Source organism: Dendropsophus ebraccatus, chromosome 3, assembly GCF_027789765.1.
Source record: "Dendropsophus ebraccatus isolate aDenEbr1 chromosome 3, aDenEbr1.pat, whole genome shotgun sequence".
Lineage (NCBI taxonomy): Eukaryota > Metazoa > Chordata > Amphibia > Anura > Hylidae > Dendropsophus > Dendropsophus ebraccatus.
This window is the reverse complement of record NC_091456.1, coordinates 190,608,906-190,633,174: the sequence shown is the minus strand read 5'-3', so window position 1 is coordinate 190,633,174 and position 24,269 is coordinate 190,608,906. Positions and strand designations below refer to the sequence as shown.

At 45.8% G+C, this 24,269-nt stretch overlaps 1 protein-coding gene across 1 annotated transcript in view; it reads right to left on the bottom strand.

Moving 5' to 3' along the window:
* The window catches only part of LOC138786619 (uncharacterized), an 84,865-nt gene extending 78,875 nt beyond the window's left edge, over positions 1–5,990 (bottom strand). Inside the window, 2 exon segments of the mRNA XM_069963600.1 lie at positions 1,884–3,321; positions 5,911–5,990. Of these exon segments, the coding sequence (XP_069819701.1) occupies positions 1,884–3,321; positions 5,911–5,990 (1,518 nt within the window).
* Positions 5,991–24,269: the final 18,279 nt, after the last annotated feature.

The window sequence follows — 24,269 nt, the reverse complement described above, 5'->3', positions numbered from 1 at the left end:
GGTACACACATATAGCCAGCCACCTATATACTCATACAGGGACACAGACAGACACGCGCACACACACACACGCTGTACACAGAGGTACACACATACAGCCAGCCACCTATATACTCATACAGGGACACAGACAGACACGCGCACACACTGTATACAGAGGTACACACATACAGCCAGCCACCTATATACTCATACAGGGACACAGACAGACACGCGCTCATACACACACACACGCTGTACACAGAGGTACACACATATAGCCAGCCACCTATATACTCATACAGGGACACAGACAGACACGCGCACACACACACACACATGCTGTACACAGAGGTACACACATACAGCCAGCCACCTATATACTCATACAGGGACACAGACAGACACGCGCACACACACACACGCTGTACACAGAGGCACACACATACAGCCAGCCACATATATACTCATACAAGGAGACAGACACACACACACAGAGTTCTTTACACTGAGGCACTTACATAGTCCTCCTCTTCCTGTAGTCTCCCGGTAGTGTGTGGGTGGAGCTTCCTCCTGCAGGGGGACTGGACTGCCCTGTAACCTCCTATATGCCGTTTTCTGTCCTCTTCCCCACTGATCAGCATCAGACCTTATGCAGCAGATCTCGTTCCTCCTCCCGCAGCATGTAATAGGGTCGGGCCGTCAGCGCTCAGAGAAGCCTGCTGCTGCACACAGTCAGTGGAAGTGTCTGGCAGGGCCCTCAGCATCTGCTTTAGAAAGCGGGGTGGGCTGGAGGTGTATGCTGCCTGCTTAGTGCAGTTCTCCCAAACCGGCTGTCATTATCACAGCCGATAGGGGAGAACTACAAGTGACAGAAAGTGGTGAGAGGGGGGCAGGAGTCGGCAGCCCCCCCCCTAGTTTCGGGCCCAGTCGCCACTGTATGTGAAGCGGAGCTGTATATGTGTGTAATGTACATGTAGCTGAGCTGTATATGTGTGTAATGTACATGTAGCTGAGCTGTATATGTGTGTAATGTACATGTAGCTGAGCTGTATATGTGTGTAATGTACATGTAGCTGAGCTGTATATATGTGTAATGTACATGTAGCTGAGCTGTATGTGTGTAATGTACATGTAGCAGAGCTGTATATGTGTAATGTACATGTAGCTGAGCTGTATATGTGTAATGTACATGTAGCTGAGCTGTATGTGTGTAATGTGCATGTAGCTGAGCTGTATGTGTGTAATGTACATGTAGCTGAGCTGTATGTGTGTAATGTACATGTAGCTGAGCTGTATATGTGTAATGTGCATGTAGCTGAGCTGTATGTGTGTAATGTACATGTAGCTGAGCTGTATGTGTGTAATGTACATGTAGCTGAGCTGTATGTGTGCACAGTAGAGCTGTATATATGTAAGTCTACTGTCCGTTGCCAGAAACCAGCACAGCCAGCCACACATACAGGTCCTGGACTATATCCCCATGCCACACAGTGGTGGTAATAGGATACAAATATTCATAGCATTAGACTTCTTCTGGATACACACTTGGAACCCCTAAACAGAGAATACGAGATATTCTACCATTAAGGACATGAGGCCATCACTCTGTTCACATTGGTTTATTATATATTGATACTTATATTAATTATACTCAGCGCTCAATACTGAAAGTCAATGGCTCTTCCGCTAACACCGCATATTAGGTACAGAAATGATAATAAAACATGTTCACTACCTGCCCCAAGCGTGTGATCTATGGACGAAAGGAGTAGTAGTTGTTTCTCTATTTATTCCAAATTCAAATTTTGCACAATACTAGTCCATATGCAATCCTGTTATTTCTGTCCTGGTGATTGTGAAAAAGAAAATGGCTTCTCCCCTGCATGAGTTCTTTGATGTGCAATAAGATGTGATTTCTGTGTAAAACATTTTTCACATTCTGAACATGAAAATGGCTTCTTCCCTGCGTGAATTCTTTGGTGTTTACAAAAGTTTGACTTTTGAGTAAAACATTTTCCACATTCTAGACATGAAAATGGCTTCTCCCCTGTGTGAATTGTTAAATGTCTAATAAGGTATGATTTCCTATTAAAACATTTCCCGCAATCTGAACATGAAAATGGTTTTTCATCTGTGTGAGTTTTTCGGTGGTTAACAAGAATTGATTTCTGAGCAAAACACTTCCCACATTCTGAACATGAAAATGGCTTCTCCCCTGTGTGAATTCTCTGATGCTTAACAAGATATGATTTTTGAGTAAAACATCTCCCACATTCTGAACATGAAAATGGTTTCTCACTTTTGTGAGATCTTTGATGTCTAACAAAAGCTGATTGCTGAGCAAAACATCTTCCACATTTTGAACACGAAAATGGTTTCTCCCCTGTGTGAATTCTTTGATGTCTAACAAGAGTTGATTTCTGAGTAAAACATTTCCCACATTCTGAACATGAAAATGATTTCTCACTAAATGACTTGTCACTAAATGGCTTCTCCCCTGTGTGAGTTCTTTGATGGTTAATAAGAGTTGATTTCGAGGTAAAACATTTTCCACATTCTGAACATGAAAAGGGTTTCTCCCCTGAGTGAATTCTTTCATGTACTACAACATATGATTTATGGCTAAAACATTTTCCACATACTGAACATGGAAATGGCTTCTCCCCTGTGTGAACTTTTTGATGTTCAAAAAGATTTGATGTTTGATTAAAACATTTTCCACATTCTGAACATGAAAATGGCTTCTCACCTGTGTGAATGCGTTTATGGTAAATAAGACTTGATTTCTGAGAAAAACATTTTCCACATTCTGAACATGAAAATGGCTTCTCCCCTGTATGAATGTTTTTATGGTAAAGAAGACTTGATTTGTGATTAAAACATTTTCCACATTCTGAACATGAAAACGGCTTCTCTCCTGTGTGAATTCTTTGATGTTGAACGAGATTTGACTTCCGCGTAAAACATACCCCACATTCTGAACATGAAAATGGCTTCTCCCCTGTGTGAGTTTTTTGATGTTGAACAAGATCTGATTTCTGAGCATAACATTTCTCACATTCTGAACATGAAAACTGAGTCTTTCCTGTATTTTCTCTTTGATGTCCATCGTCTTCTCTGTAAATGTCAGCTTGCTGTGATGGAGCAGAAGATGGGACTTGTATAACAGGATGAGATGAGAGATCTTTGCTGTGAGGGGCTGAGGGTGTATCTGGGATAGTGGACGGCTCCTCATATGTATCTTGTGTGATATGATCCTCTGAGGAGATCTGATGTCCCCCTGAGCTCCTGGTAGAATCATCTGCAAAGGAGAAAACACCATTTCTCTGATTTCCCAGTAATAGAAGCTTAAACATATTGCAGACATGGAAAGTTACTATTTTTTATGTAACATAATAAGAATGATCAGATCTGTTCCCATCCACAGGAAGTGTCAGGGAGAAGAATCTAGAAGCTGGAGGACGGGGAGATGACGTCCTATATGACCCCCTATATACTAATAACCTGCTGGGGGCAGATCACGTCATCGAGTTTTTGACACACAGGTGTTGGATGCAGGTGACGCTGTGTATATCTTCTTCCTGGACTCTGATAGGTTCCTTATAAATAGCTGATATCTGTTATTAATGGAGTTATCCAGGATGAGAATAATAGAGCTGATACCTGTGCTATTACTAACCCTAAAAGTCATAAAAGTGTAAAAAACAAATGTAAAACTGATTGTACAGTCCTCCAAGTATCTTCTAAATGCCGATATATATACATGACAGGACAGGAATAAAATACAATAATAACAATTTCATGAGAAATATAAATATAATATATAAATAAATGTTTTATAAATATAAATTAAAACACACGTGACTCTATATATAAACACATGTGGTGGTAGATCAGCCTGTAGTATAAAGAGTAATAGACAGATTACACAATTAACCACACAGCCCTCGAGAAATAAACACTCCTTTAATGGAGAAACAAAGAACCATATAAACCAGGGGTGGGGAACCTTTTCCATGTCGAGGGCCGGTCGGGCATTAATAAAATCATTCGAGGGCCGCATACCGTGCGCGGCAGTTAGTAGCGGGGGTTTGCAGCACATGGGGCAAGGCAAAGTATTGTTCCCCCAGTGCCCCTGCTATTGTAGTTAACCCCCAGTGATGCCCCTTGTAGTCTAGTTAACCCCCAAGTCATGTCCCTGGTAGCCTAGTTAACCCCCCCCCCCCAGTGATGCCTCTGGTAGCCTAGTTAACTCCCATCAGGCATGTCCCTGGTAGCCTAGTTATCCCCCCCATCAGGCATGTCCCTGGTAGCCTAGTTATCCCCCCCATCAGGCATGTCCCTGGTAGCCTAGTTATCACCCCCATCAGGCATGTCCCTGGTAGCCTAGTTATCACCCCCATCAGGCATGTCTCTGGTAGCCTAGTTATCCCCCCCATCAGGCATGTCTCTGGTAGCCTAGTTATCCCCCCCCATCAGGCATGTCTCTGGTAGCCTAGTTATCACCCCCATCAGGCATGTCCCTGGTGGCCTAGTTATCACCCCCATCAGGCATGTCCCTGGTGGCCTAGTTATCCCCCCCATCAGGCATGTCCCTGGTAGCCTAGTTATCACCCCCATCAGGCATGTCCCTGGTGGCCTAGTTTATCACCCCCATCAGGCATGTCCCTGGTAGCCTAGTTATCACCCCCATCAGGCATGTCCCTGGTGGCCTAGTTATCCCCCCCATCAGGCATGTCCCTGGTAGCCTAGTTATCACCCCCATCAGGCATGTCCCTGGTAGCCTAGTTATCACCCCCATCAGTCTTGTCCCTGGTGGCCTAGTTAACCCCCAAATAAAAAAAAAATAAACATCCCTCTCACCTTACCTCCGTTCCCACGCTGCCCATGTCCTCTTCTGTCCCAGGTCCTCTGTGCCGGTCTTCTCCTGCAGGTGGCGCGCGATGAAATGACGTCATCGCGCGCGGCCCGCAGGAGACGGAAGACACGCGCCGCTCTGCTGGGGAAGAAGCCGGCACAGACAGCATCCTCCTGTATCCGGCAGCTGTCACAGACACAGGAGGATGCTGTGTGCGCCGGCTTCTTCCTCCTCCAGAGCGGCGAGCATCACAGGAAGTCTCAGGGGCCGGACCCCTGATATAAAGCATGTGATTAAAAGGAATCTGTCAGCACTTGGACACGACCTGAGTTGCTGACAGTGTTCTATAGCTCACAGCAGCCTATTCAACATGGTACCTGCAGCTTATCCGTCCATGTAGCAGAAAATGTGCACTCTTAGTGTGACCAAGAGTCAAAGAGGAGGTGCTCTAAGAGAGGTCAAAGGGCCCTATTCCACCGGACGATTATCGTTCGCATAATCGTTAACGATCTCAAAACGACCGCTATTGCGAAAAACCTGAAAACGTTCACTCATTTCCATGGAACGATAATCGTTACTTATGATCGTAATTGCGATCGTTTCTTCTTCGCTATTTATTCGCTATTGCGTTCATATCTACTGCGAACGTCTTATTCAATGCAAACGATTTGCGAACGAGCAATGATAAAAATAGGTCCAGGTCTTATAAAGCGATCAACGATTTCTCGTTCGATTTCTGCATTTCAAACGAACGATTATCGCTTAGATTCGAACGATTTAACGATAATCTGAACGATAATCGTCCAGTGGAATAGGGCCCATAGAGGAGTTCCCTGAAGAAGCCTGTGACGGCGAAACGTGCATAGGGACAGCTGTGACCCACATAGTGAAATAGGTGAGTGTTACAGAGATTTTTTGTCTATATATATATATATATATACTGCCTAGTTATTAGTTACCAATATTAGGGCTATGTTTATATATTTTGGGAACTTTATCAGACATTTCCTAGCACTTGTAGAATGATAAATCATTTTTCTATGTGGTCCATTTTAAATATACAGTGGTACCTTGGTTTAAGAGTAACTTGGTTTGGGGGCGGAGCTAGCCGGCCATGTGAACGGACGTGCACAGAAGGAGCTCCGTCCATGCAGCCCTGAATAAACCTAATTACCGGGGCTCCCGCCGCCAGACCCGCACACTAGCACATGGGGAAGACCACCGGGGGACCCTCACCTACCCCGACTCCTGCGGCGCCGCGGAAGAGCCGCCTGCAGACGCTGGAGCGCTTCTTCCCGCGCGGTGCATCTGGAGGCCGCGAATCCCGCAGCCAGCGCCAGCCACCCGGAGGACCAGAAGCCACTGACCCGGCCCGCTCCTCCAGCTTACCTCCCGCACCTCCACCGGACTGCCGCGGGACCCGGGCGGCTCGCTTCTCAGCGGTGAGCGCAGAGCCGAGGACGCGCTCAGAGCACCGGGAGGGAAAGCAGGCGCCATCTTGTCCACGTGGGGCGCCGGGCCCGGCTGCACGAGACGCAGAGCAGGTGTCCCGGCACCCTGAGACACCACCCCAGCACGCAGTAAGTGAGGCCCTGAGACTGGGGGACCCCCCCAACAGCCCACAATCTCCTGAGGGGACTCCAGACCCATCGGAACGCCCCCAAATCTCAGAGCCGGCGCCATCTTGGCCCCAGGGATCCCTCCAGGGACACACAGCACAGGAGGCAGCGGCTCCCACACAGCCTCCTATACAACCCCCCGTCTCGCAGTGGGACCCTCTGCCTGCCTCTCCCACCCCTTCCCTGCGGAGTACCCTGCACCCTGCTCTCTCTCTCTCCTGTGGGTCTGCACCTTCTATACAATATAACCTAGGCATGGCTGCAACACCCTTGCCTCCCAGAAGTGACAAATCACACACAAAAAACCCACAACAGAAATCCTCCCAGAGACAATCTACTAAAGCTAAAAATGGGGGCAATTCCCTTGCAACCACGCCGCCACATGAAACTTCTTGGCAACCTGGGGGAGACTCTGACTCTGACTCGTCTATATTTGGGGCTCAATCTCAGGGCAATGTTAGACAGCTTCTCTCTCAGCTCCCCACACGAAATGATTTCAGAGCCCTACTCTCGGAGATCAAGGCGTGTAGGGTGGAAATATCGGAAATCCGTAAAGATATCCAACATGTGTCAGACCGAGTAGAAAATCTGGAGGAGGAGCACGACGCCACCCGCTCCTACATTGCACAACTCCACGCTACAGTAGGGGTGCAATCTTCCGCCCTCAATGACATGCAGCGCCACATGGAGGACTTGGACAATAGGGGACGGCGCAATAACATCAGGGTCCGGGGGCTACCTGAGGCAACACACGATGAGGACCTCTCTGAAACTCTTGAGGCCATATTCAACATAGTCCTGGGAGAACCCTCCTCACACAAAATCAAGCTGGACAGGGCTCACAGGGCCCTCCGGCCTAAGCTGAACTCTGGCGTCCCTAGAGACGTTATCTGCTGTGTGCATGACTATGAGGTGAAGGAACGCATCATGACTAAAGTCCGAGCTATGAAGGATCTGGAGTTCGATGGAGCCCCTATTCAACTCTTCCCAGATTTGTCCTGGCTCACTTTGCAAAAGAGACGGCTTCTCCGTCCCCTCCTCACTACTCTGAAAGATAGCCAAGTCATGTACCGCTGGAACTTTCCATTCGCCTTGGTGGCTAGAAAGGATGGCAGATCGGCAACTCTGAGAGACCTCTCTGACCTTCCTGCCTTTTGCGAGACTTTTGCCCTCCCCATCCCCCGGATCACGGAATGGACTGTCGCTCATCCTCCCGCCCCTCCCGAGACTGTCTGGCACTCCACACAGCAGAAGCGGCGTAGATCCTCTTCTCACCCCTCACCTCCCCCAGCTCGCGACCCTGGAGGTTCCTCTTCCTCTCCTCGCTGATCTAGCGCCCTGTCTTCTGGGCCTATTAAGCTACCACCTGGCGGTGGGACTGTTTCTTCCTTTTATTGTTTATTGCTTTACATTAGGTTTTTTGTTTTGCTTCTACAGCTCTTTAGGCTGCATGGACGGGTTGCCAACCTGACTACCATACACCTTGATGCCTGTCCGGTTTGCAACCTGGTCTCTCCCTCCCCCTAGGAGCCTTATCCCTATGTTTTTTTTGATTCTACATTTATATGTGTTTTGTAGGGAGAACCTTTTTTGGTTTTTTTGCTCCTTCCCATGCCCATTTTGCATGGGTATATGGCCTAGAGCCATAAACTTCCCTTTTTGGGATTTTTCTGGAATGTTTATTGCTCCATTGTTTATCTTTTTCTTCTTTCTGTGTCGTTTTTATGTACCTCCCCCCCTTTTTTTTCCTCCCCCTCCCAAGCAGCTCCAGGCTTCGAATGGACTTCCTGCCTCCTTGGATTACCTCCCGTGGTGGACCACCTGTGTCGTGGATTTGGGTGAGTTTTATGCTCTCACTAGCCTTATGTCCTACCTGACTTCCCTATGGCTCAGATAGTCACCATTAATGCCAAAGGGCTAAACTCTAATATTAAAAGGCGCCTGCTCCTGCAGGAACTACGCTCCTTGAGAGCAGATATCGCCTTTGTACAGGAGACCCACTTTGATGCTACAGCTAACTTTAACTTCTCTAAACACTTCTATCCACACGCCTATTCGGCCTCAATGGGATGTAAAAGGGGAGGGGTAGCTATTCTGATCTCCCGACATTGTCTTCTACAAGTGACTTCCTCCTACTCAGACCCTGGGGGGAGATTTGTGGTAGTAGAGGGGACCCTACAGGGTAAACCCCTCCTACTTTGCAATGTGTATGCCCCGAATCGCAGGCAAATTCCCTTTCTCCGAGGGGTGCTCAAGCGGCTTGCAACCTATCCGCCCTCCCCCAGAATACTAGGGGGCGATTTCAATCTTCCATTTTCAGATCAGATGGACAGATGCTCTCACTTAGGTATTCCTCCCTCTCATGATTTACGTAGGCTGTCGGTTGAATTCCGTAAACTGATTCGCCGACATAATCTTTATGATCTCTGGCGTATTGTGCACCCCCTGGAGAAAGCGTATTCCTTTTACTCCCACCCCCATCAGACACACACTAGAATTGACTATTTTTTTGGGAATATCCCGACGGTTCGCCTACTCCGGAAAGCGGACATAGAACCCATCTCGTGGTCTGACCACGGCCCTGTCCGCATCACCCTGGCCCCTATGCTCTCACCCACCCGACAGTGTCACTGGCGTCTCAACGAATCCCTACTTAAAACCCAAGTTTCCCGAGACTCTATTAAGCTATGTATCGAGAACTATTTCAGAGAGAATGAAGGATCAGTCTCCTCCCACTCAGTTCTGTGGGAAGCCCATAAGGCCGTCACAAGAGGGCACTGTATAGCACTCAGCTCTAGACTCAAAAGGGACCGCCAAGCTGGTATCCTAGAGGCTAAGCGCAATATCAGCACTCTAGAGGCCTCCATGTCTTCCCGTCCCTCGGTGAGCACCCTGCGTGGGTTGGTGGCGGCCAGAGCTAAGCTTAAGGATCTCTCTATCCATAAGGTAGAGCGTTTACTCCTATTTTCTAGACAACGCTTTTATGAGAAGGGGAACAAGGCGCACACCCTTTTAGCTCGTATGCTCTCTGAACGCTCGGCCGCACAATCCCCGCAGGCTCTCAGAGACGAACAGGGGAATGCCAAATACCACCCGGCAGACATATCCCGAATTTTCGAGACATACTTCTCTGCTCTTTATTCCCTCCCATCCTCCCTACCATCTGACCCAGCCGCTCGAGCCCAGAGGATAAGAGACTTTCTGACCACCTGCAATCTACCCACTCTAACCCCGGAGGCAATGGAACACTTAAATTCCCCAGTTACTCTTGAGGAACTGCAGGAGGTGCTGAAACATCTGCCCTCGGGAAAATCCCCGGGGCCGGATGGCTACACCTATCTGTATTACAAAACTTTCTCTGAACTCCTCTCCCCCCGACTGGTTTCGCTCTTTAATACCTATATGCAGGGCTCCCCCATCCCCTCTTCCATGCTCCATTCCCACATAACTCTAATACCCAAACCGGACAAAGACCCTTTGGACTGCTCTAGCTATCGACCCATTGCCCTGCTAAATACGGATTTAAAGCTTTTCACAAAAATCTTGGCCACACGCCTTGGGCTCTATCTACCGTCATTAGTGGATAAGGATCAAGTGGGATTCGTTATGGGTAGGCATGGGTCAGATAATACCAGGCGGGCGATAGATATAATTGATGCGGTCAACCTCCAAAACGACAAGGCACTGGTCTTGAGCCTAGATGCTGAAAAGGCGTTTGATCGCCTGGGCTGGCCCTTCTTAATGGAAGCCCTTTCGTTTTACGGGTTCTCCGGTCCCTTTTTGGCAGCGATTAAGGGCCTATATTCTCGCCCGACAGCATCCATTGTATCTTCGCACCAACGGTCGGGAGTATTCCCCCTCTCCAATGGCACCCGCCAGGGCTGTCCACTTTCGCCATTATTGTTTGTCCTTTGTATAGAGCCTCTGGCGGCGGCCATCAGGAGTAATGTAGATATCAGCGGAGTCACTATCAGGGGGAGGGAATACAAGCTGATGTTGTTCGCAGATGACGTCCTGTTGACCCTCACTAACCCACTCATATCCCTACCTAATTTGAATGAACTGCTGCGAGAGTTTGGGGTCTTATCAGGGTACAAGGTCAACACAGCCAAAACTGAGGCGCTTCCCCTCAACTTGCGAGCTGGAGAGCTACAGCACTTGCGGGTGACCTTTAAGTTTCGCTGGTCTACGGACTCTATCCGCTATCTGGGGATTCGTCTGACCGCGTCCTATCTATCCTTGTACCAGGCTAACTTCCCCACACTCTTTAGGGATGTTAAGGCCCTTATGACAAAATGGAGCAAGCACTACATCTCCCTCCTGGGTCGAATAGCAGCGGTAAAGATGACTATACTCCCCAAACTGCTTTACCTATTTGAAACCCTACCTGTCAGGGTCCCTATGCAGGAACTCAAGGCCATACAGGCGGCTATGTTTAGATTTATATGGGATGGGAAGAGGCATAGGATCCCCAAAACAGTGATGATGGCTAGTAAACTACAGGGTGGCTTGGCGGTCCCAAATATCACACATTATTACTGGGCGGCCCACCTCCGTTATATCCCTTCCTGGACTGCCTATCACGCTTACAGTAAATGGATGGCCATAGAGCGAAGGTGGCTGGCCCCCACCCATCCTAACTCTATCCTCTGGCTCTCTAGCCCAGCCGCCACCTTCCCTGATCCACTCCTTGGCCCTATCAAACATACGAGACACATCTGGCAGATATGCTCGGCCAAATTTAAACTTGCCTCTGAAGCATCGCCCTTAGTCTCATTCCTTCTTACTCCTGCATTTCCCCCTGGCATGCGGACTGCAACAGTCCGGACATGGGGGGAACATAATCTGTTTCAATTCGCTGACATTGTCAACCCACTAACCCGTACTCTGTTGCCTTTTGCGGACCTTTGTGGGAAATATGGACTCCCCCGGACTGAGCACTTCACTTACCTGCAACTACATCACTTCATGACTACCCTAATGGCTTCCACCACGGTATCAAGGCCCACAGCTTTTGAGCAGTTGTCTAGACTAGGTCCTAATATGCAGGGAATGATTTCTGATATCTATAAGATATTGGGCTCGCCTCCGGACGACACCCCGATCTCCCATAAATACATGGTGAAATGGGAGGCGGCTCTGGCCAAGACTATCTCTCCGGAGTGCTGGAGGATCATATGGGAAAGGGCAGCCAAAACGTCCATATGCACTACATACAAGGAAACCCAGTACAAATTGCTTATGCTGTGGTATCACACCCCCGAATTACTGAACAGACTGAATCCTTCCATTTCCCCCCTGTGTTGGCGTTGCCTGGGGGGAACCGGAACGGTTAAACATATCTTTTGGGACTGCCCGATCATTAAGCCTTTCTGGGCCACTGTGTGCGGCATAGTGTCCAATGTTATACAGAAGCCCTTCCCGTGTGATCCTCTGGCCTGTCTCCTTAATTTGACCCCCAAGACTATTGCTAAAAAAGCTACCAAGCTTACACTGCAACTACTGTCAGCGGCCAAAACTTTGATAGCGCGACAGTGGAAGCAGACCCTACCCCCTGCATTGACGGACCTGATAGCTAGAATAAAAGATATGAGGACCATGGACCATCTCACGGCCTCATTGGCAAACCGCCTGGATGCCTTCGATGCAGTGTGGTCCCCATGGGATGCCTATTGTACACAACAGGGATATGCCTGAAAGGTCTGGATCGCTGCCTTCCCTTTCCTCCCCCCCCCCCCTCCACCCCCCCCCCCTCTGTTGCTCTTAGTCATGTCTGTCTGTCTTTCCTCTCTTACTATGTCTCTTCTGTCGTTTGGTCTCTAAGTATGTGTCTTTTTCTGGTCTTATATACTTATGATGTGACGTCGGTACCCGATTTTGCACTACTTTTACAGGCCTGGAGGTTCTCCATGTCGATTTACTTCCTCACAATGTTCCAGTGTTTATATGACAGTTTTCTGAAAGAACTATGTGCTCCCAGCCTGCCACGAACTTTGCGGCCTTCCTCGGGAACTCAATGCTTATTATATGCTGTACCGAAGAGTCATTTGTTTTTGGCTTTATAACCTGTTATTTCATGTTTCTCTGTTGTATAAAACTTTAATAATAATAAAAACCACAGTTTAAAAAAAAAAAAAAAAAAGAGTAACTTGGTTTAAGAGCAACTTGGTTTAAGAGCATCGCTTTGGTTTAAGAGCTCCCTGTAATGGGTGGGAGAGTGAGTTAGGGAGGGGCATGGTCTGTATAGCCGAGTCTACAGCACTGTACTCTGACCCAGGAAGTCTCCCTCACCTTCCAAATCATAGCAGATCCACTTCAGGCTGGGGCTTGCACCCGGGGACAGGACTGTGTACGTAATCTCTTCATAGCTGTAACCCCTGTCTTCTCGGACAGAGAGTGCTGCTATACTGTGCCCACATATTCCCATGCTGAACAAACACCCCTTCCCCATTGCTGTCATGTGACCTCTAACAGCTTTCCTGCTTCTCTATTCTAGCCCGTTGTACTACGCTACTGCATTATGGGGATCTGCAGTTCCACCCTGTATCTACAAACTGCTGCTGTGTTATCAGGGTTATACAGTTACTATACATTATACATCACATGCTGATTGTTATACTGTACAGTAACTTATATATCACATATCCAGCTGCTGCTGTGTTATCAGGGTTATACAGTTACTATACATTATACACCACATGCTGCTATACTGTACAGTAACTTATATATCACATATCCAGCTGCTGCTGTGTTATCAGGGTTATACAGTTACTATACATTATACACCACATGCTGCTATACTGTACAGTAACTTATATATCACATCCAGCTGCTGTGTTATCAGGGTTATACAGTTACTATACATTATATACCACATGCTGCTATACTGTACAGTAACTTATATATCACATATCCAGCTGCTGTGTTATCAGGGTTATACAGTTACTATACATTATATACCACATGCTGCTATACTGTACAGTAACTTATATATCACATATCCAGCTGCTGCAGTGTTATCAGGGTTATACAGTTACTATACATTATACACCACATGCTGATTGTTATACTATACAGTAACTTATATATCACATATCCAGCTGCTGTGTTATCAGGGTTATACAGTTACTATACATTATACACCACATGCTGCTATACTGTACAGTAACTTATATATCACATATCCAGCTGCTGTGTTATCAGGGTTATACAGTTACTATACATTATACACCACATGCTGATTGCTATACTGTACAGTAACTTATATATCACATATCCAGCTGCTGTGTTATCAGGGTTATACAGTTACTATACATTATACACCACATGCTGCTATACTGTACAGTAACTTATATATCACATATCCAGCTGCTGCTGTGTTATCAGGGTTATACAGTTACTATACATTATACACCACATGCTGCTATACTGTACAGTAACTTATATATCACATATCCAGCTGCTGTGTTATCAGGGTTATACAGTTACTATACCTTATACACCACATGCTGCTATACTGTACAGTAACTTATATATCACATATCCAGCTGCTGCTGTGTTATCAGGATTATACAGTTACTATATATTATACACCACATGCTGATTGCTATACTGTACAGTAACTTATATATCACATATCCAGCTGCTGTGTTATCAGGGTTATACAGTTACTATACATTATACACCACATGCTGCTATACTGTACAGTAACTTATATATCACATATCCAGCTGCTGCTGTGTTATCAGGGTTATACAGTTACTATACATTATACACCACATGCTGATTGTTATACTGTACAGTAACTTATAATATCACATATTCTGCTTTTTCTGAATGTTTGTTTCATCTGTTTTACATGTTATTCAGAATAATAAACTATTATTTTTGGGGTGTGGAACCAATTAACTGCATTTCAATGATTTCTTATGGGAAAATGTGCTTTGGTTTAAGAGTGGATTTGGATTACAAGCACGGTCCCAGAACCAATTATGCTCGTAATCCAAGGCACCACTGTATATGTAGTTTTACTTGTGAATGGTTATTTTTAATTATTTTTAGAGAAACAGTGATTTTTTATCATGTTGTGTAATGTATCATGGTAAATAAAATTTTATTATTCAGACTTTATGCCCATAGTTTTTCTCTTGTATATAAAACCGAAAAAAAAGCAGTTTAATCCCCCGGGCGTGTGAGAGGCAGAGGCGGGGAGGTAGTCATCTGGGCGGCTCTCCGCCCCTGTCTAGTCACCGCGCTCTGCCTGTCAGCGTGCTCCGAGGGATGATTGACAGACAGAGAGGCCAGTAAGGGACCTCTCTCTTCCTGTCATTCATCCCCTCGGAGTGCTCTGACATATACTGATCTATAGATTCTAATGCTACTTTTATAATTATTGACTGTTTAAAGATTTTTTTGTGGCTACACACACTTACCGGAAGTGGTTTGGACTGCATGGCCGGGAGAAGAAGGCAACGTAGTCCAGGCCACTTCTGGTGTACATGAAGCCGGCCGGTCCAATAGGCGAGTAGTAAATGCGATGAGAGGAGCGGACATCATGCGCTCTTGTCATCTCTGCTGCCGGGCCGTGCCGTGATCCGCACAAGGAAGTGTCCTATTTTTTCGCGGTGCAGATCATGTGAATGGCTGCATTCATTTCATGGGTACCTAAAATTGCCCGAGGTCGCGGATCCGCAACCATGGACAATGGACAACCATGGCCTAAGGGCCCTATTACACAGGACGGTTATTGTGCGAAAAAATTATATAATTTGAACATAGACAATAATCGTTTCGTGTGTACGCAGGCAATGATCGAAAAATCGTTTGTGTGTCGCTCATCGCATCTTTTAAGCTGACCATGAAATCATTGTTAATTGTTCACTAAATGTACACATCGTCCGTTCTTTTGCTGGGATCAGACGGAGTAACCAATCAGAACTAAAGACTATTGTTCTGTGTGTTATGGTGAACCATTTCAGGTCGTTCCCAAAACCTCTCGTTTACGATCGTTTATCGTTAAAAATCGCTTTGTTTAGTACAACACTAAAACTTATCTGTCCCTTATCGACAGGATCCTCAGTGCCTTTGAATACTTTGAATAGAGCTGCGGGTCCATACGTGATCTATTCATTCTCTATACAGCCGCCAGAAAGAGCGGAGTACAGCACTGGGATGCCTCCAGAGGCTCCATAGAGAATTAACAGTGCCGTAGGTCATGTGCCGACCTGCAGATCTATTCAAAATAAAGGAGCCGGTGCCGATCTGGAGATGGTAGGGGGCAAGGAGGTCTCTTACTTGTTTCCTATTTTGCCCATAGGGGACAAGTACATTTTAGTTAGGAAACCCCTTTAAGGACTGTATCAGAAGATGCTTCCATGTGGTCTTTAGAACATAATTTCATAGGGAATGACCCTCTAACCTAATTACTTCAAGCCCAATGTGCTTACCCTCTTTACCCTTCTGCAGCCGCGTCACATCCTCATCTATATTATATTAGAACTTAGGCTGAATGATTATATAGCTGGAAAACTGACAGGACACGGAGCTTATAATATTCCACACAGAATAGTTACAGCCGGAGACTGAGGAGACTGTGTGACTGTTCTCTGCATTTAGTGGTCACTACTCACCTGGGCGGTTACCTGTAGTGATGTCCTCCTTATACTGCTCATCACTGCTGTCATCTGTCTCCTCTTCTTCTTTCATCATCATATCTGCAACATTCATATAATGCGGATCCTTCCATGTTGTGATATCCTCCTTATACTGCTCATCACTGCTCACATCTGTCTCTTCTACTTCTTTAATATCTGTAGCATTGATGAGCTTCATATGTTTCCTTGTAGTGATGTCCATCATATACTCCTCATTACTGCTCATACATGTCTGTACTTCTGATGTTGTGTCAGTATCATTCCTAGAGTTCAGATCCTTCCCTCTAGTGATGTCCTCCTTATACTGCTCATCACTGCTCACATCTGTCTCTGGAGCATTAATATTGTTCCCATCTTCCCCCTGATTCATAAGATGTGAGAGAAATATTGTAAAAGTCATCAGACAGTAGGAGAAGTCAGGTGGGATGTACAGATCATAGGGAACATCTCCATCTACCTGATCCTGATCCTGTGGGAGAAGAGGACGGGGACATCTCTCTGGTGCTGTTCTCTTACTGGATCTGACTGGAGGGAACACATACAGAGACTGAATTCATTCTTTCCATCCAGATAATACAGAGAGGAGGTGTGTATATAGTCCTGTCTATTACCTGCTGATGGGAGGGGCTGCTGATCCTCCAGCATCACATCCTTGTACTGATCCTTGTGTCCTTCTACATACTCCCACTCCTCCATGGAGAAATAGACCGCCACGTCCTGACACCTTATAGGAACCTGACACACACAATGATCACACAGTCATCCCCCCCACCCCTCCAGTGGTGTTACTGTATAATGTCCCAGCATTCCCAGCAGCCACAGTCTCACCTCTCCACTCAGCAGCTCCACCATCTTGTTGGTGACTTCTAGGATCTTCTCTTCCTCCATTTCCTCATGTATCAGGGGCCCCGGGATTGGGCTCAGGGTTCTTCCCCATCCTTCACACCCAGGGGCCCCACAGCGCCCACTAGAGGACTTCTTCACTACTGTGTAATCCTGTGTATGGAGAGACACATTACTATCACTCCATTCATTCCCAGAATCCCTCACCTCTCCAGTCCTATCCATCTGTTATTCCATAGATAAGAATGATGTCATGATGACATCACTCCCAGAATCCCTCACCTCTCCAGTCCTATCCATCTGTTATTCCATAGATAAGAATGATGTCATGATGACATCACTCCCAGAATCCCTCACCTCTCCAGTCCTATCCATCTGTTATTCCATAGATAAGAATGATGTCATGATGACATCACTCCCAGAATCCCTCACCTCTCCAGTCCTATCCATCTGTTATTCCATAGATAAGAATGATGTCATGATGACATCACTCCCAGAATCCCTCACCTCTCCAGTCCTATCCATCTGTTATTCCATAGATAAGAATGATGTCATGATGACATCACTCCCAGAATCCCTCACCTCTCCAGTCCTATCCATCTGTTATTCCATAGATAAGAATGATGTCATGATGACATCACTCCCAGAATCCCTCACCTCCCCAGTAAGCAGGAAGAGTATGTGTAGGGTGAGGGTTATTATCCTCTCGGCCATCTTGTCTCTGTCTCTCTCCATGGTTGATGGGTCGGTCTCTTATATAGAAGATATCAGCAGAGGATCCTGGAGAGATGAATAGAAAGTAGAGGATACAATGTATAATAAAGAATGGGAAGAAAAAGTACAACTTGTCTGGGAAAAAACAACAAACTTTTGTCTCCAGTTCAGCTGTGATTTGCTAATAAGCTAAAAAAAACTTCACCAACACTAGGGACCAGAGTGATGCTGTCTCTGGAAAAAACTCTAGGAGCGCTTAAAGTGACTGTACCACCAGGCCCAGGCTGAAGCATTGGAGACGGCCGACCTTAGTGGGAGGAAACCCCCGCCCCCCCCATGACGTGACTCCATTAGAATCAATGGAACCCTATCATAGAGGGGCGGGGGTTTCCTCCCACTAAGCATGGGTCGGCCCGTATGATCACTGTTTTACCATTGTTCTTATTTGCACTATTGTGTTGATCCGAACTATGTATCAGATATGTTTTAACTATGTGACTGGACTGCAATGAGCGTGTTAATAAAAAATTATCTGATTTAAAAAAGCGTGGGTCGGCCCGGCTCCAGTCTGGGCCTGGTGGTACAGTCACTTTAAAGTGATTATCCAATGTGATCCCCCATACTGCCCCCCTCCTCCTTACTATCCCCCCACCCATACTGCCCCCCTCCCCCTTAGCACAGCTGGATGCCCCCTCTCCCCTGAACACTGTAAATCTCCTACCTGTCTGGCAGCCAGTGGGCAGATCCCAGGAGGCAGCAGCAGCAGCAGCAGAGCACACTAGCAGGAGGAGGGGGAGGGGCAGGAAGGATTTCCACATGTACCTTGTGTCTGGCCCCTCCTCCTCTCCAGTGATTGGTGCTCAGGGGGCAAGGGGCGGGGCAGAGAGGTGAGCAGTGACCCAGCATTAGTACATACTGTGGGCAGGGAGCGGGCGGGACAGTCCAGCAGCAGCTGATAAGTCAGGAAGCCGCCTGCAGAGCTGTACAGGAGCCGTGTGCTTCCAGGACCTGCCATGATTGTCACAGTCATGTGATCAGTCACATGGAGGAGGAGTCACATGATCAGGGGCTGCTGCTCAGTGTATGCAGGACTCTGCTGTGCTGGATGAGCTGAAGTGATGTGTGTGGAGCAGAGCTGTGTATGTGTGTTATATATGCCTGCAGCAGAGCCCTGTGTGTAATGTACATGTAGCTGAGCTGTATGTGTGTAATGTACATGTAGCTGAGCTGTATATGTGTGTAATGTACATGTAGCTGAGCTGTATGTGTGTGTAATGTACATGTAGCTGAGCTGTATATGTGTAATGTACATGTAGCTGAGCTGTATATGTGTAATGTACATGTAGCTGAGCTGTATATGTGTAATGTACATGTAGCTGAGCTGTATGTGTGTGTAATGTACATGTAGCTGAGCTGTATGTGTGTAATGTACATGTAGCTGAGCTGTATATGTGTAATGTACATGTAGCTGAGCTGTATATATGTGTAATGTACATGTAGCTGAGCTGTATGTGTGTAATGTACATGTAGCTGAGCTGTATATGTGTGTAATGTACATGTAGCTGAGCTGTATATGTGTAATGTACATGTAGCTGAGCTGTATATATGTGTAATGTACATGTAGCTGAGCTGTATATATGTGTAATGTACATGTAGCTGAGCTGTATATGTGTGTAATGTACATGTAGCTGAGCTGTATATGTGTAATGTACATGTAGCTGAGCTGTATATGTGTAATGTACATGTAGCTGAGCTGTATGTGTGTAATGTACATGTAGCTGGGCTGTATATGTATGTAATGTACATGTAGCTGAGCTGTATATATGTGTACTGTACATGTAGCTGAGCTGTATATGTGTGTAATGTACATGTAGCTGAGCTGTATGTGTGTAATGTACATGTAGCTGAGCTGTATATGTGTAATGTACATGTAGCTGAGCTGTATATGTGTGTAATATACAGCTCAGCTACATGTACATTACACACATATACAGCTCAGCTACATGTACATTACACATATACAGCTCAGCTACATGTACATTACACATATATACAGCTCAGCTACATGTACATTACACACATACAGCTCAGCTACATGTACATTACACACATATACAGCCCAGCTACATGTACATTACACACATATACAGCCCAGCTACATGTACATTACACACATACAGCTCAGCTACATGTACATTACACATATACAGCTCAGCTACATGTACATTACACACATATACAGCTCAGCTACATGTACATTACACACATATACAGCTCAGCTACATGTACATTACACACATATACAGCTCAGCTACATGTGTGTAATGTACATGTAGCTGAGCTGTATATGTGTGTAATGTACATGTAGCTGAGCTGTATATGTGTAATGTACATGTAGCTGAGCTGTATGTGTGTAATGTACATGTAGCTGAGCTGTATATGTGTAATGTACATGTAGCTGAGCTGTATATATGTGTAATGTACATGTAGCTGAGCTGTATGTGTGTAATGTACATGTAGCTGAGCTGTATATGTGTAATGTACAAAATCTAAATCTGTGAGGAAGGATTGCAGGATTTGTAAAGAGAGGCTACCTTCTGATTATGATCGTCCCACCTGTGTGAATAAGATGGTGGCGGCAGAAAATCTGAATATGTCTTCTTTTTTCCCATCTATAAAGTGAAATGTTTTTTTTCTCCTATGTACATATGTATATGCTGGTTAAGTGGTTGTCTGTCAGAGAAACGGTACAGTTAGGAAGTTTTTCTTTCTTCCCTTAGGGATTTAATTAAAGAAGAGATCAAAAAATCCCTTAAATATGTTCCTCCAGTTACTGTACCATCGCCTGCTCCTAGTACATCTCAGGAAGCAGAAGTCATACCGGATAATGATTCAGAGGAAGAAGCAATTAATGAATCAGAAGCTGAATATTCAGATGAGGAAAGTGCAGGGAAACCTTTGTATTCGGTACAGGATGTGAACAATCTGGTTAAAGGGGTGCGCTCTACTATGAAAATAGAGGAACAAAAAGAAACAAAGTCCGTGCAGGACATCATGTTTAGTGGACTTGATTGCAACAAGAAGAGAGTTGAAGGTGGAAGGGAAAGGATCCGGTAAAGCAAGAGGTTTCCTTTTCAGTCAAAAATCTGAATCCTCCAAGAAATCTACTTTCCAGTAATGCTGGGATTATGGTGGGTGTAGATATCCTGAGATATATTCAGGAAGGTATGGACTTTGATTTTGTCTCCCTATCCCCCACCCGGTTTGTAATACATCAAATGGGAGACATTGGTGACATTGTTGAATAGACGTTAGAGAAAGAAGTTCTCTTATGGACAAAAATGTTCTGATTCTAGTCCCACAGAATGAGATTGAACAGGGGTTTTACTCTACACCCAAAAGCCCAATTTGTCTTTTAGGGTTATTATTAATTTGAAACCCCTAAATAAGTTTCTCCGATATCAAAGGTTTAAAATGGAAACTATTAAATCCAAAATACATTTGTTGACAAAAGAGTTTTTAAGGCATCTATTGATTTAATGGATGCATATCTTCATGTGCCAATTCATAAAGATTTTCAAAAGTTTTTAAGAATTGCTATCCGACTGAATAACACCTTATGTCACTTTCAATTCCAGGCTCCTCCCTTTGGAATCGCAATAAGGGGATTCACAAAACTTGCACATTCGAGAAGGTCCAGGTTTGTTTATTCCCTACCTGGATGATTTTCTGTTCGTAGCTAGGTCAGAGAAAGATCTACAATCTCAAAAAGTGAGAACTTTGGGAATATGAAGACAAACTAGGATGGATAGTTAATAACGAAAAATCTTCTTTATTCCCAGCTCAGAATTTTTTTTTTTCTAGGAATCAACTTAGACTCATCTTCTCAAAAGTCTTACCTTCCAGAAGAAAAGATCCACAAACTAGAAGACATAGTGACCTCAGTGCTAAGGAATCCCAGAGTTTCCATCAGAAAGGGTATGTCCCTGTTAGGACTATTTACAGCTGCCATCCCAGCAGTGTCCTGGGCTCAGATCCATGCTAGACCCCTTCAAATGCACCTTTTAGAACAGGGATGGTTCTCCAGGGGGACTAGATAGGAAGACTATTATTCCCCAAGAAATTCTGGATAGCCTGTCCTAGTGGTTAGAGAACATCTTACCGTAGGACATAACTGGGTTAACCTTTGTCCCATTGTAGTTACTACCGATGCTAGCCCTAGAGGTTGGGGGGCCCACTTAGGAGATCTAGACTTTCAAGGGACCTGGGATAGATCCTTCAGGGATAAATCATCTAATTACCAAAAATTTGCAGCAGTACTGGAGGCCCTAAAAAGTTCTAAAGACTTCATCCAGAATTCCAATGTTAGAATTTTATCAGATAACTCTAGCACAGTGACACTTATAAATAGACAGGGGACCACTAAAGGTCCTGCATTGTTGAATCTCTGCTACAAATTTTTTCATTCACAGAACTAAGTTTGATGACTCTGTCGACAGTACATCTAAAAGGAACCCTGAAAACCAGAGCCGATTATCTGAGCCACAATTCACTACACCAAAGGGAATGGCAGCTAAATCTAGAGATATTTCGGATGATAACTGGTGTTAGGGGTCAGCCAGAAGTGTACTTATTCGCCACACAATCCAATCGGCAGGTGAGACAATTCTTCCCACTGTCTCCCAAGGATCGTCCAGTTGCAATAGATGCTCTATCACAGACCTGGAAGTGGGAGCTGATGTATGCTTTCCCACCAATACCTCTCCTTCCGAGATTCCTAAAGAAGATAAGATGAGACAGAGGTAGAGTACTTGTCGTGGCTTCCTTCTGGCCAAGAAGAGCCTGGTTCTCTTGTCTCGCACAGATGTTTGTGACAGATCTTTGGGTTCTCCCGGACCGTCCAGACCTTCTACTTCAAGGACCATGGCCTGGCACTTAAAAGGATAATTCTGAAAGGGAAAGGACTGTCGGATGCATGATTAAACTTATAAGGCTCTCTTCAGTCTCAGAAAACCACTTAGGGCCTATTCCACGGGCCGAGCAACGGTGTAAACAAGCGCCGGTCTGCTAGATCGGCGCTCGTTTACTGGGCCTATACCACGGCCCCAATGATCGTTTAGCGAGGGCTGCAGGGACATCGTTACCGATCTCCTTGCAGCATACATTACCTAGCAGGGCTTCTCCTGCTCTCAGTCTTCCTCCCCGGATCCCGCAGCGCAGCATCAGCTTCGGTGCGGCCTGACTGAGCTGTCAGACCACTCAGCCAATCACTGGTCGCGGCGGTCCCGGCCTGTGATTGGCTGAGCAGTCTGACAGCTCAGTCAGGCCGCTCTGGAGTTGATGGTGCGCGATCCGGGGAGGAAGACTGAGAGCAGGAGAAGCCCTGCTAGATAATGTATGCTGCTTGAATCGTCGGTCGTCGCCGCGCACCGCTATCCCACCGTTGCGATGTGCGGGTGGCGAACGGCGATTTTAGGTTTGAACCTAAATGAAAGATCAGCCGATGACACGACATCGGCTGATCGTTTTCTCTATTCCACCGAGCGATAATGGGCCGAATCGGGTCGATTATCGCTCCCGTGGAATAGGCCCCTAAGGGAGGAAAGGAGGGCCTTTCCTTTTAGTTCTCCAAGTTTCCTGTCCCTCTCTCCGGTGGTGCTGTCATGTACTTGGGGAAACTACATTACCAGTGAGTAACTAAGTTTTTTTTCACATTCAAGTATTTATTAAGGAATTTTCATAATACAAAAGAACAAACAGTAGAGTAGAAAAGCACAGTCAAAACACTAAGTCCGAAGAATAAGAGACACAGGCAAATCGGATGCCTGGTAAGTGTGCAACTTGGAGAGTAAAAACAGATTAAGGTGCAGACAACTGCGACGGCATATGGTAATAACAATTGCAGTAAGCCGTCGGTCAACTAGTAAATAGGCTATATGCAGACAAGCAATCAATCATAAACTAACATTCGGCTAAATAAAGAAAAGTAACTACGTTTTTTTACACTATAATGTTGGTCTAGCCTTGAATTTTTGAGTCTGTAAATACCCCACATGTGGATATAAAGTGCCATGCGGGTGCAGGGCAAGCCTCTGAAGGGAGGGAGCGCCATTGGGATTTTGGGAGGCTGGATTTGGCTAGAATGGATGATGAAGGCCACAAGTCACCTCATTCTGGAAACTACACCTTTCAAGGAATCTAACAAGGGGTGGACCACAAAGAAGGCCTCACATGTCCAAAATAAAGATGGAAAAACTTTTGTTGAAAACATCCTAAAACAAAAGGTATATGTGGCCCAGGGTAAGTGACTCTCACTGTCTAGGGTGTAATCAACAGAGAATGCCAATGGTGAAAGCTCACTACAGTGGTAGTTGTCCAGCAGCGAGGGAGGTAATAGTGAGCGCTTTGGTGTGCATGCTGGGAGAGGAGGGTCATAGAAAGATCAGGAAGGGCGTCCAGTCAATGAGTCACTTTCTTCCAGAGACAGCACCGCTCTTGTCTCCAGTTTGGGTGCAGGATTTGCAACTTAGTTCCATTGAAGTGAATGGAGCTTAATTGTAAACCATATCTGACCTGGAGACAAGAGTGGTGCTATGTCTG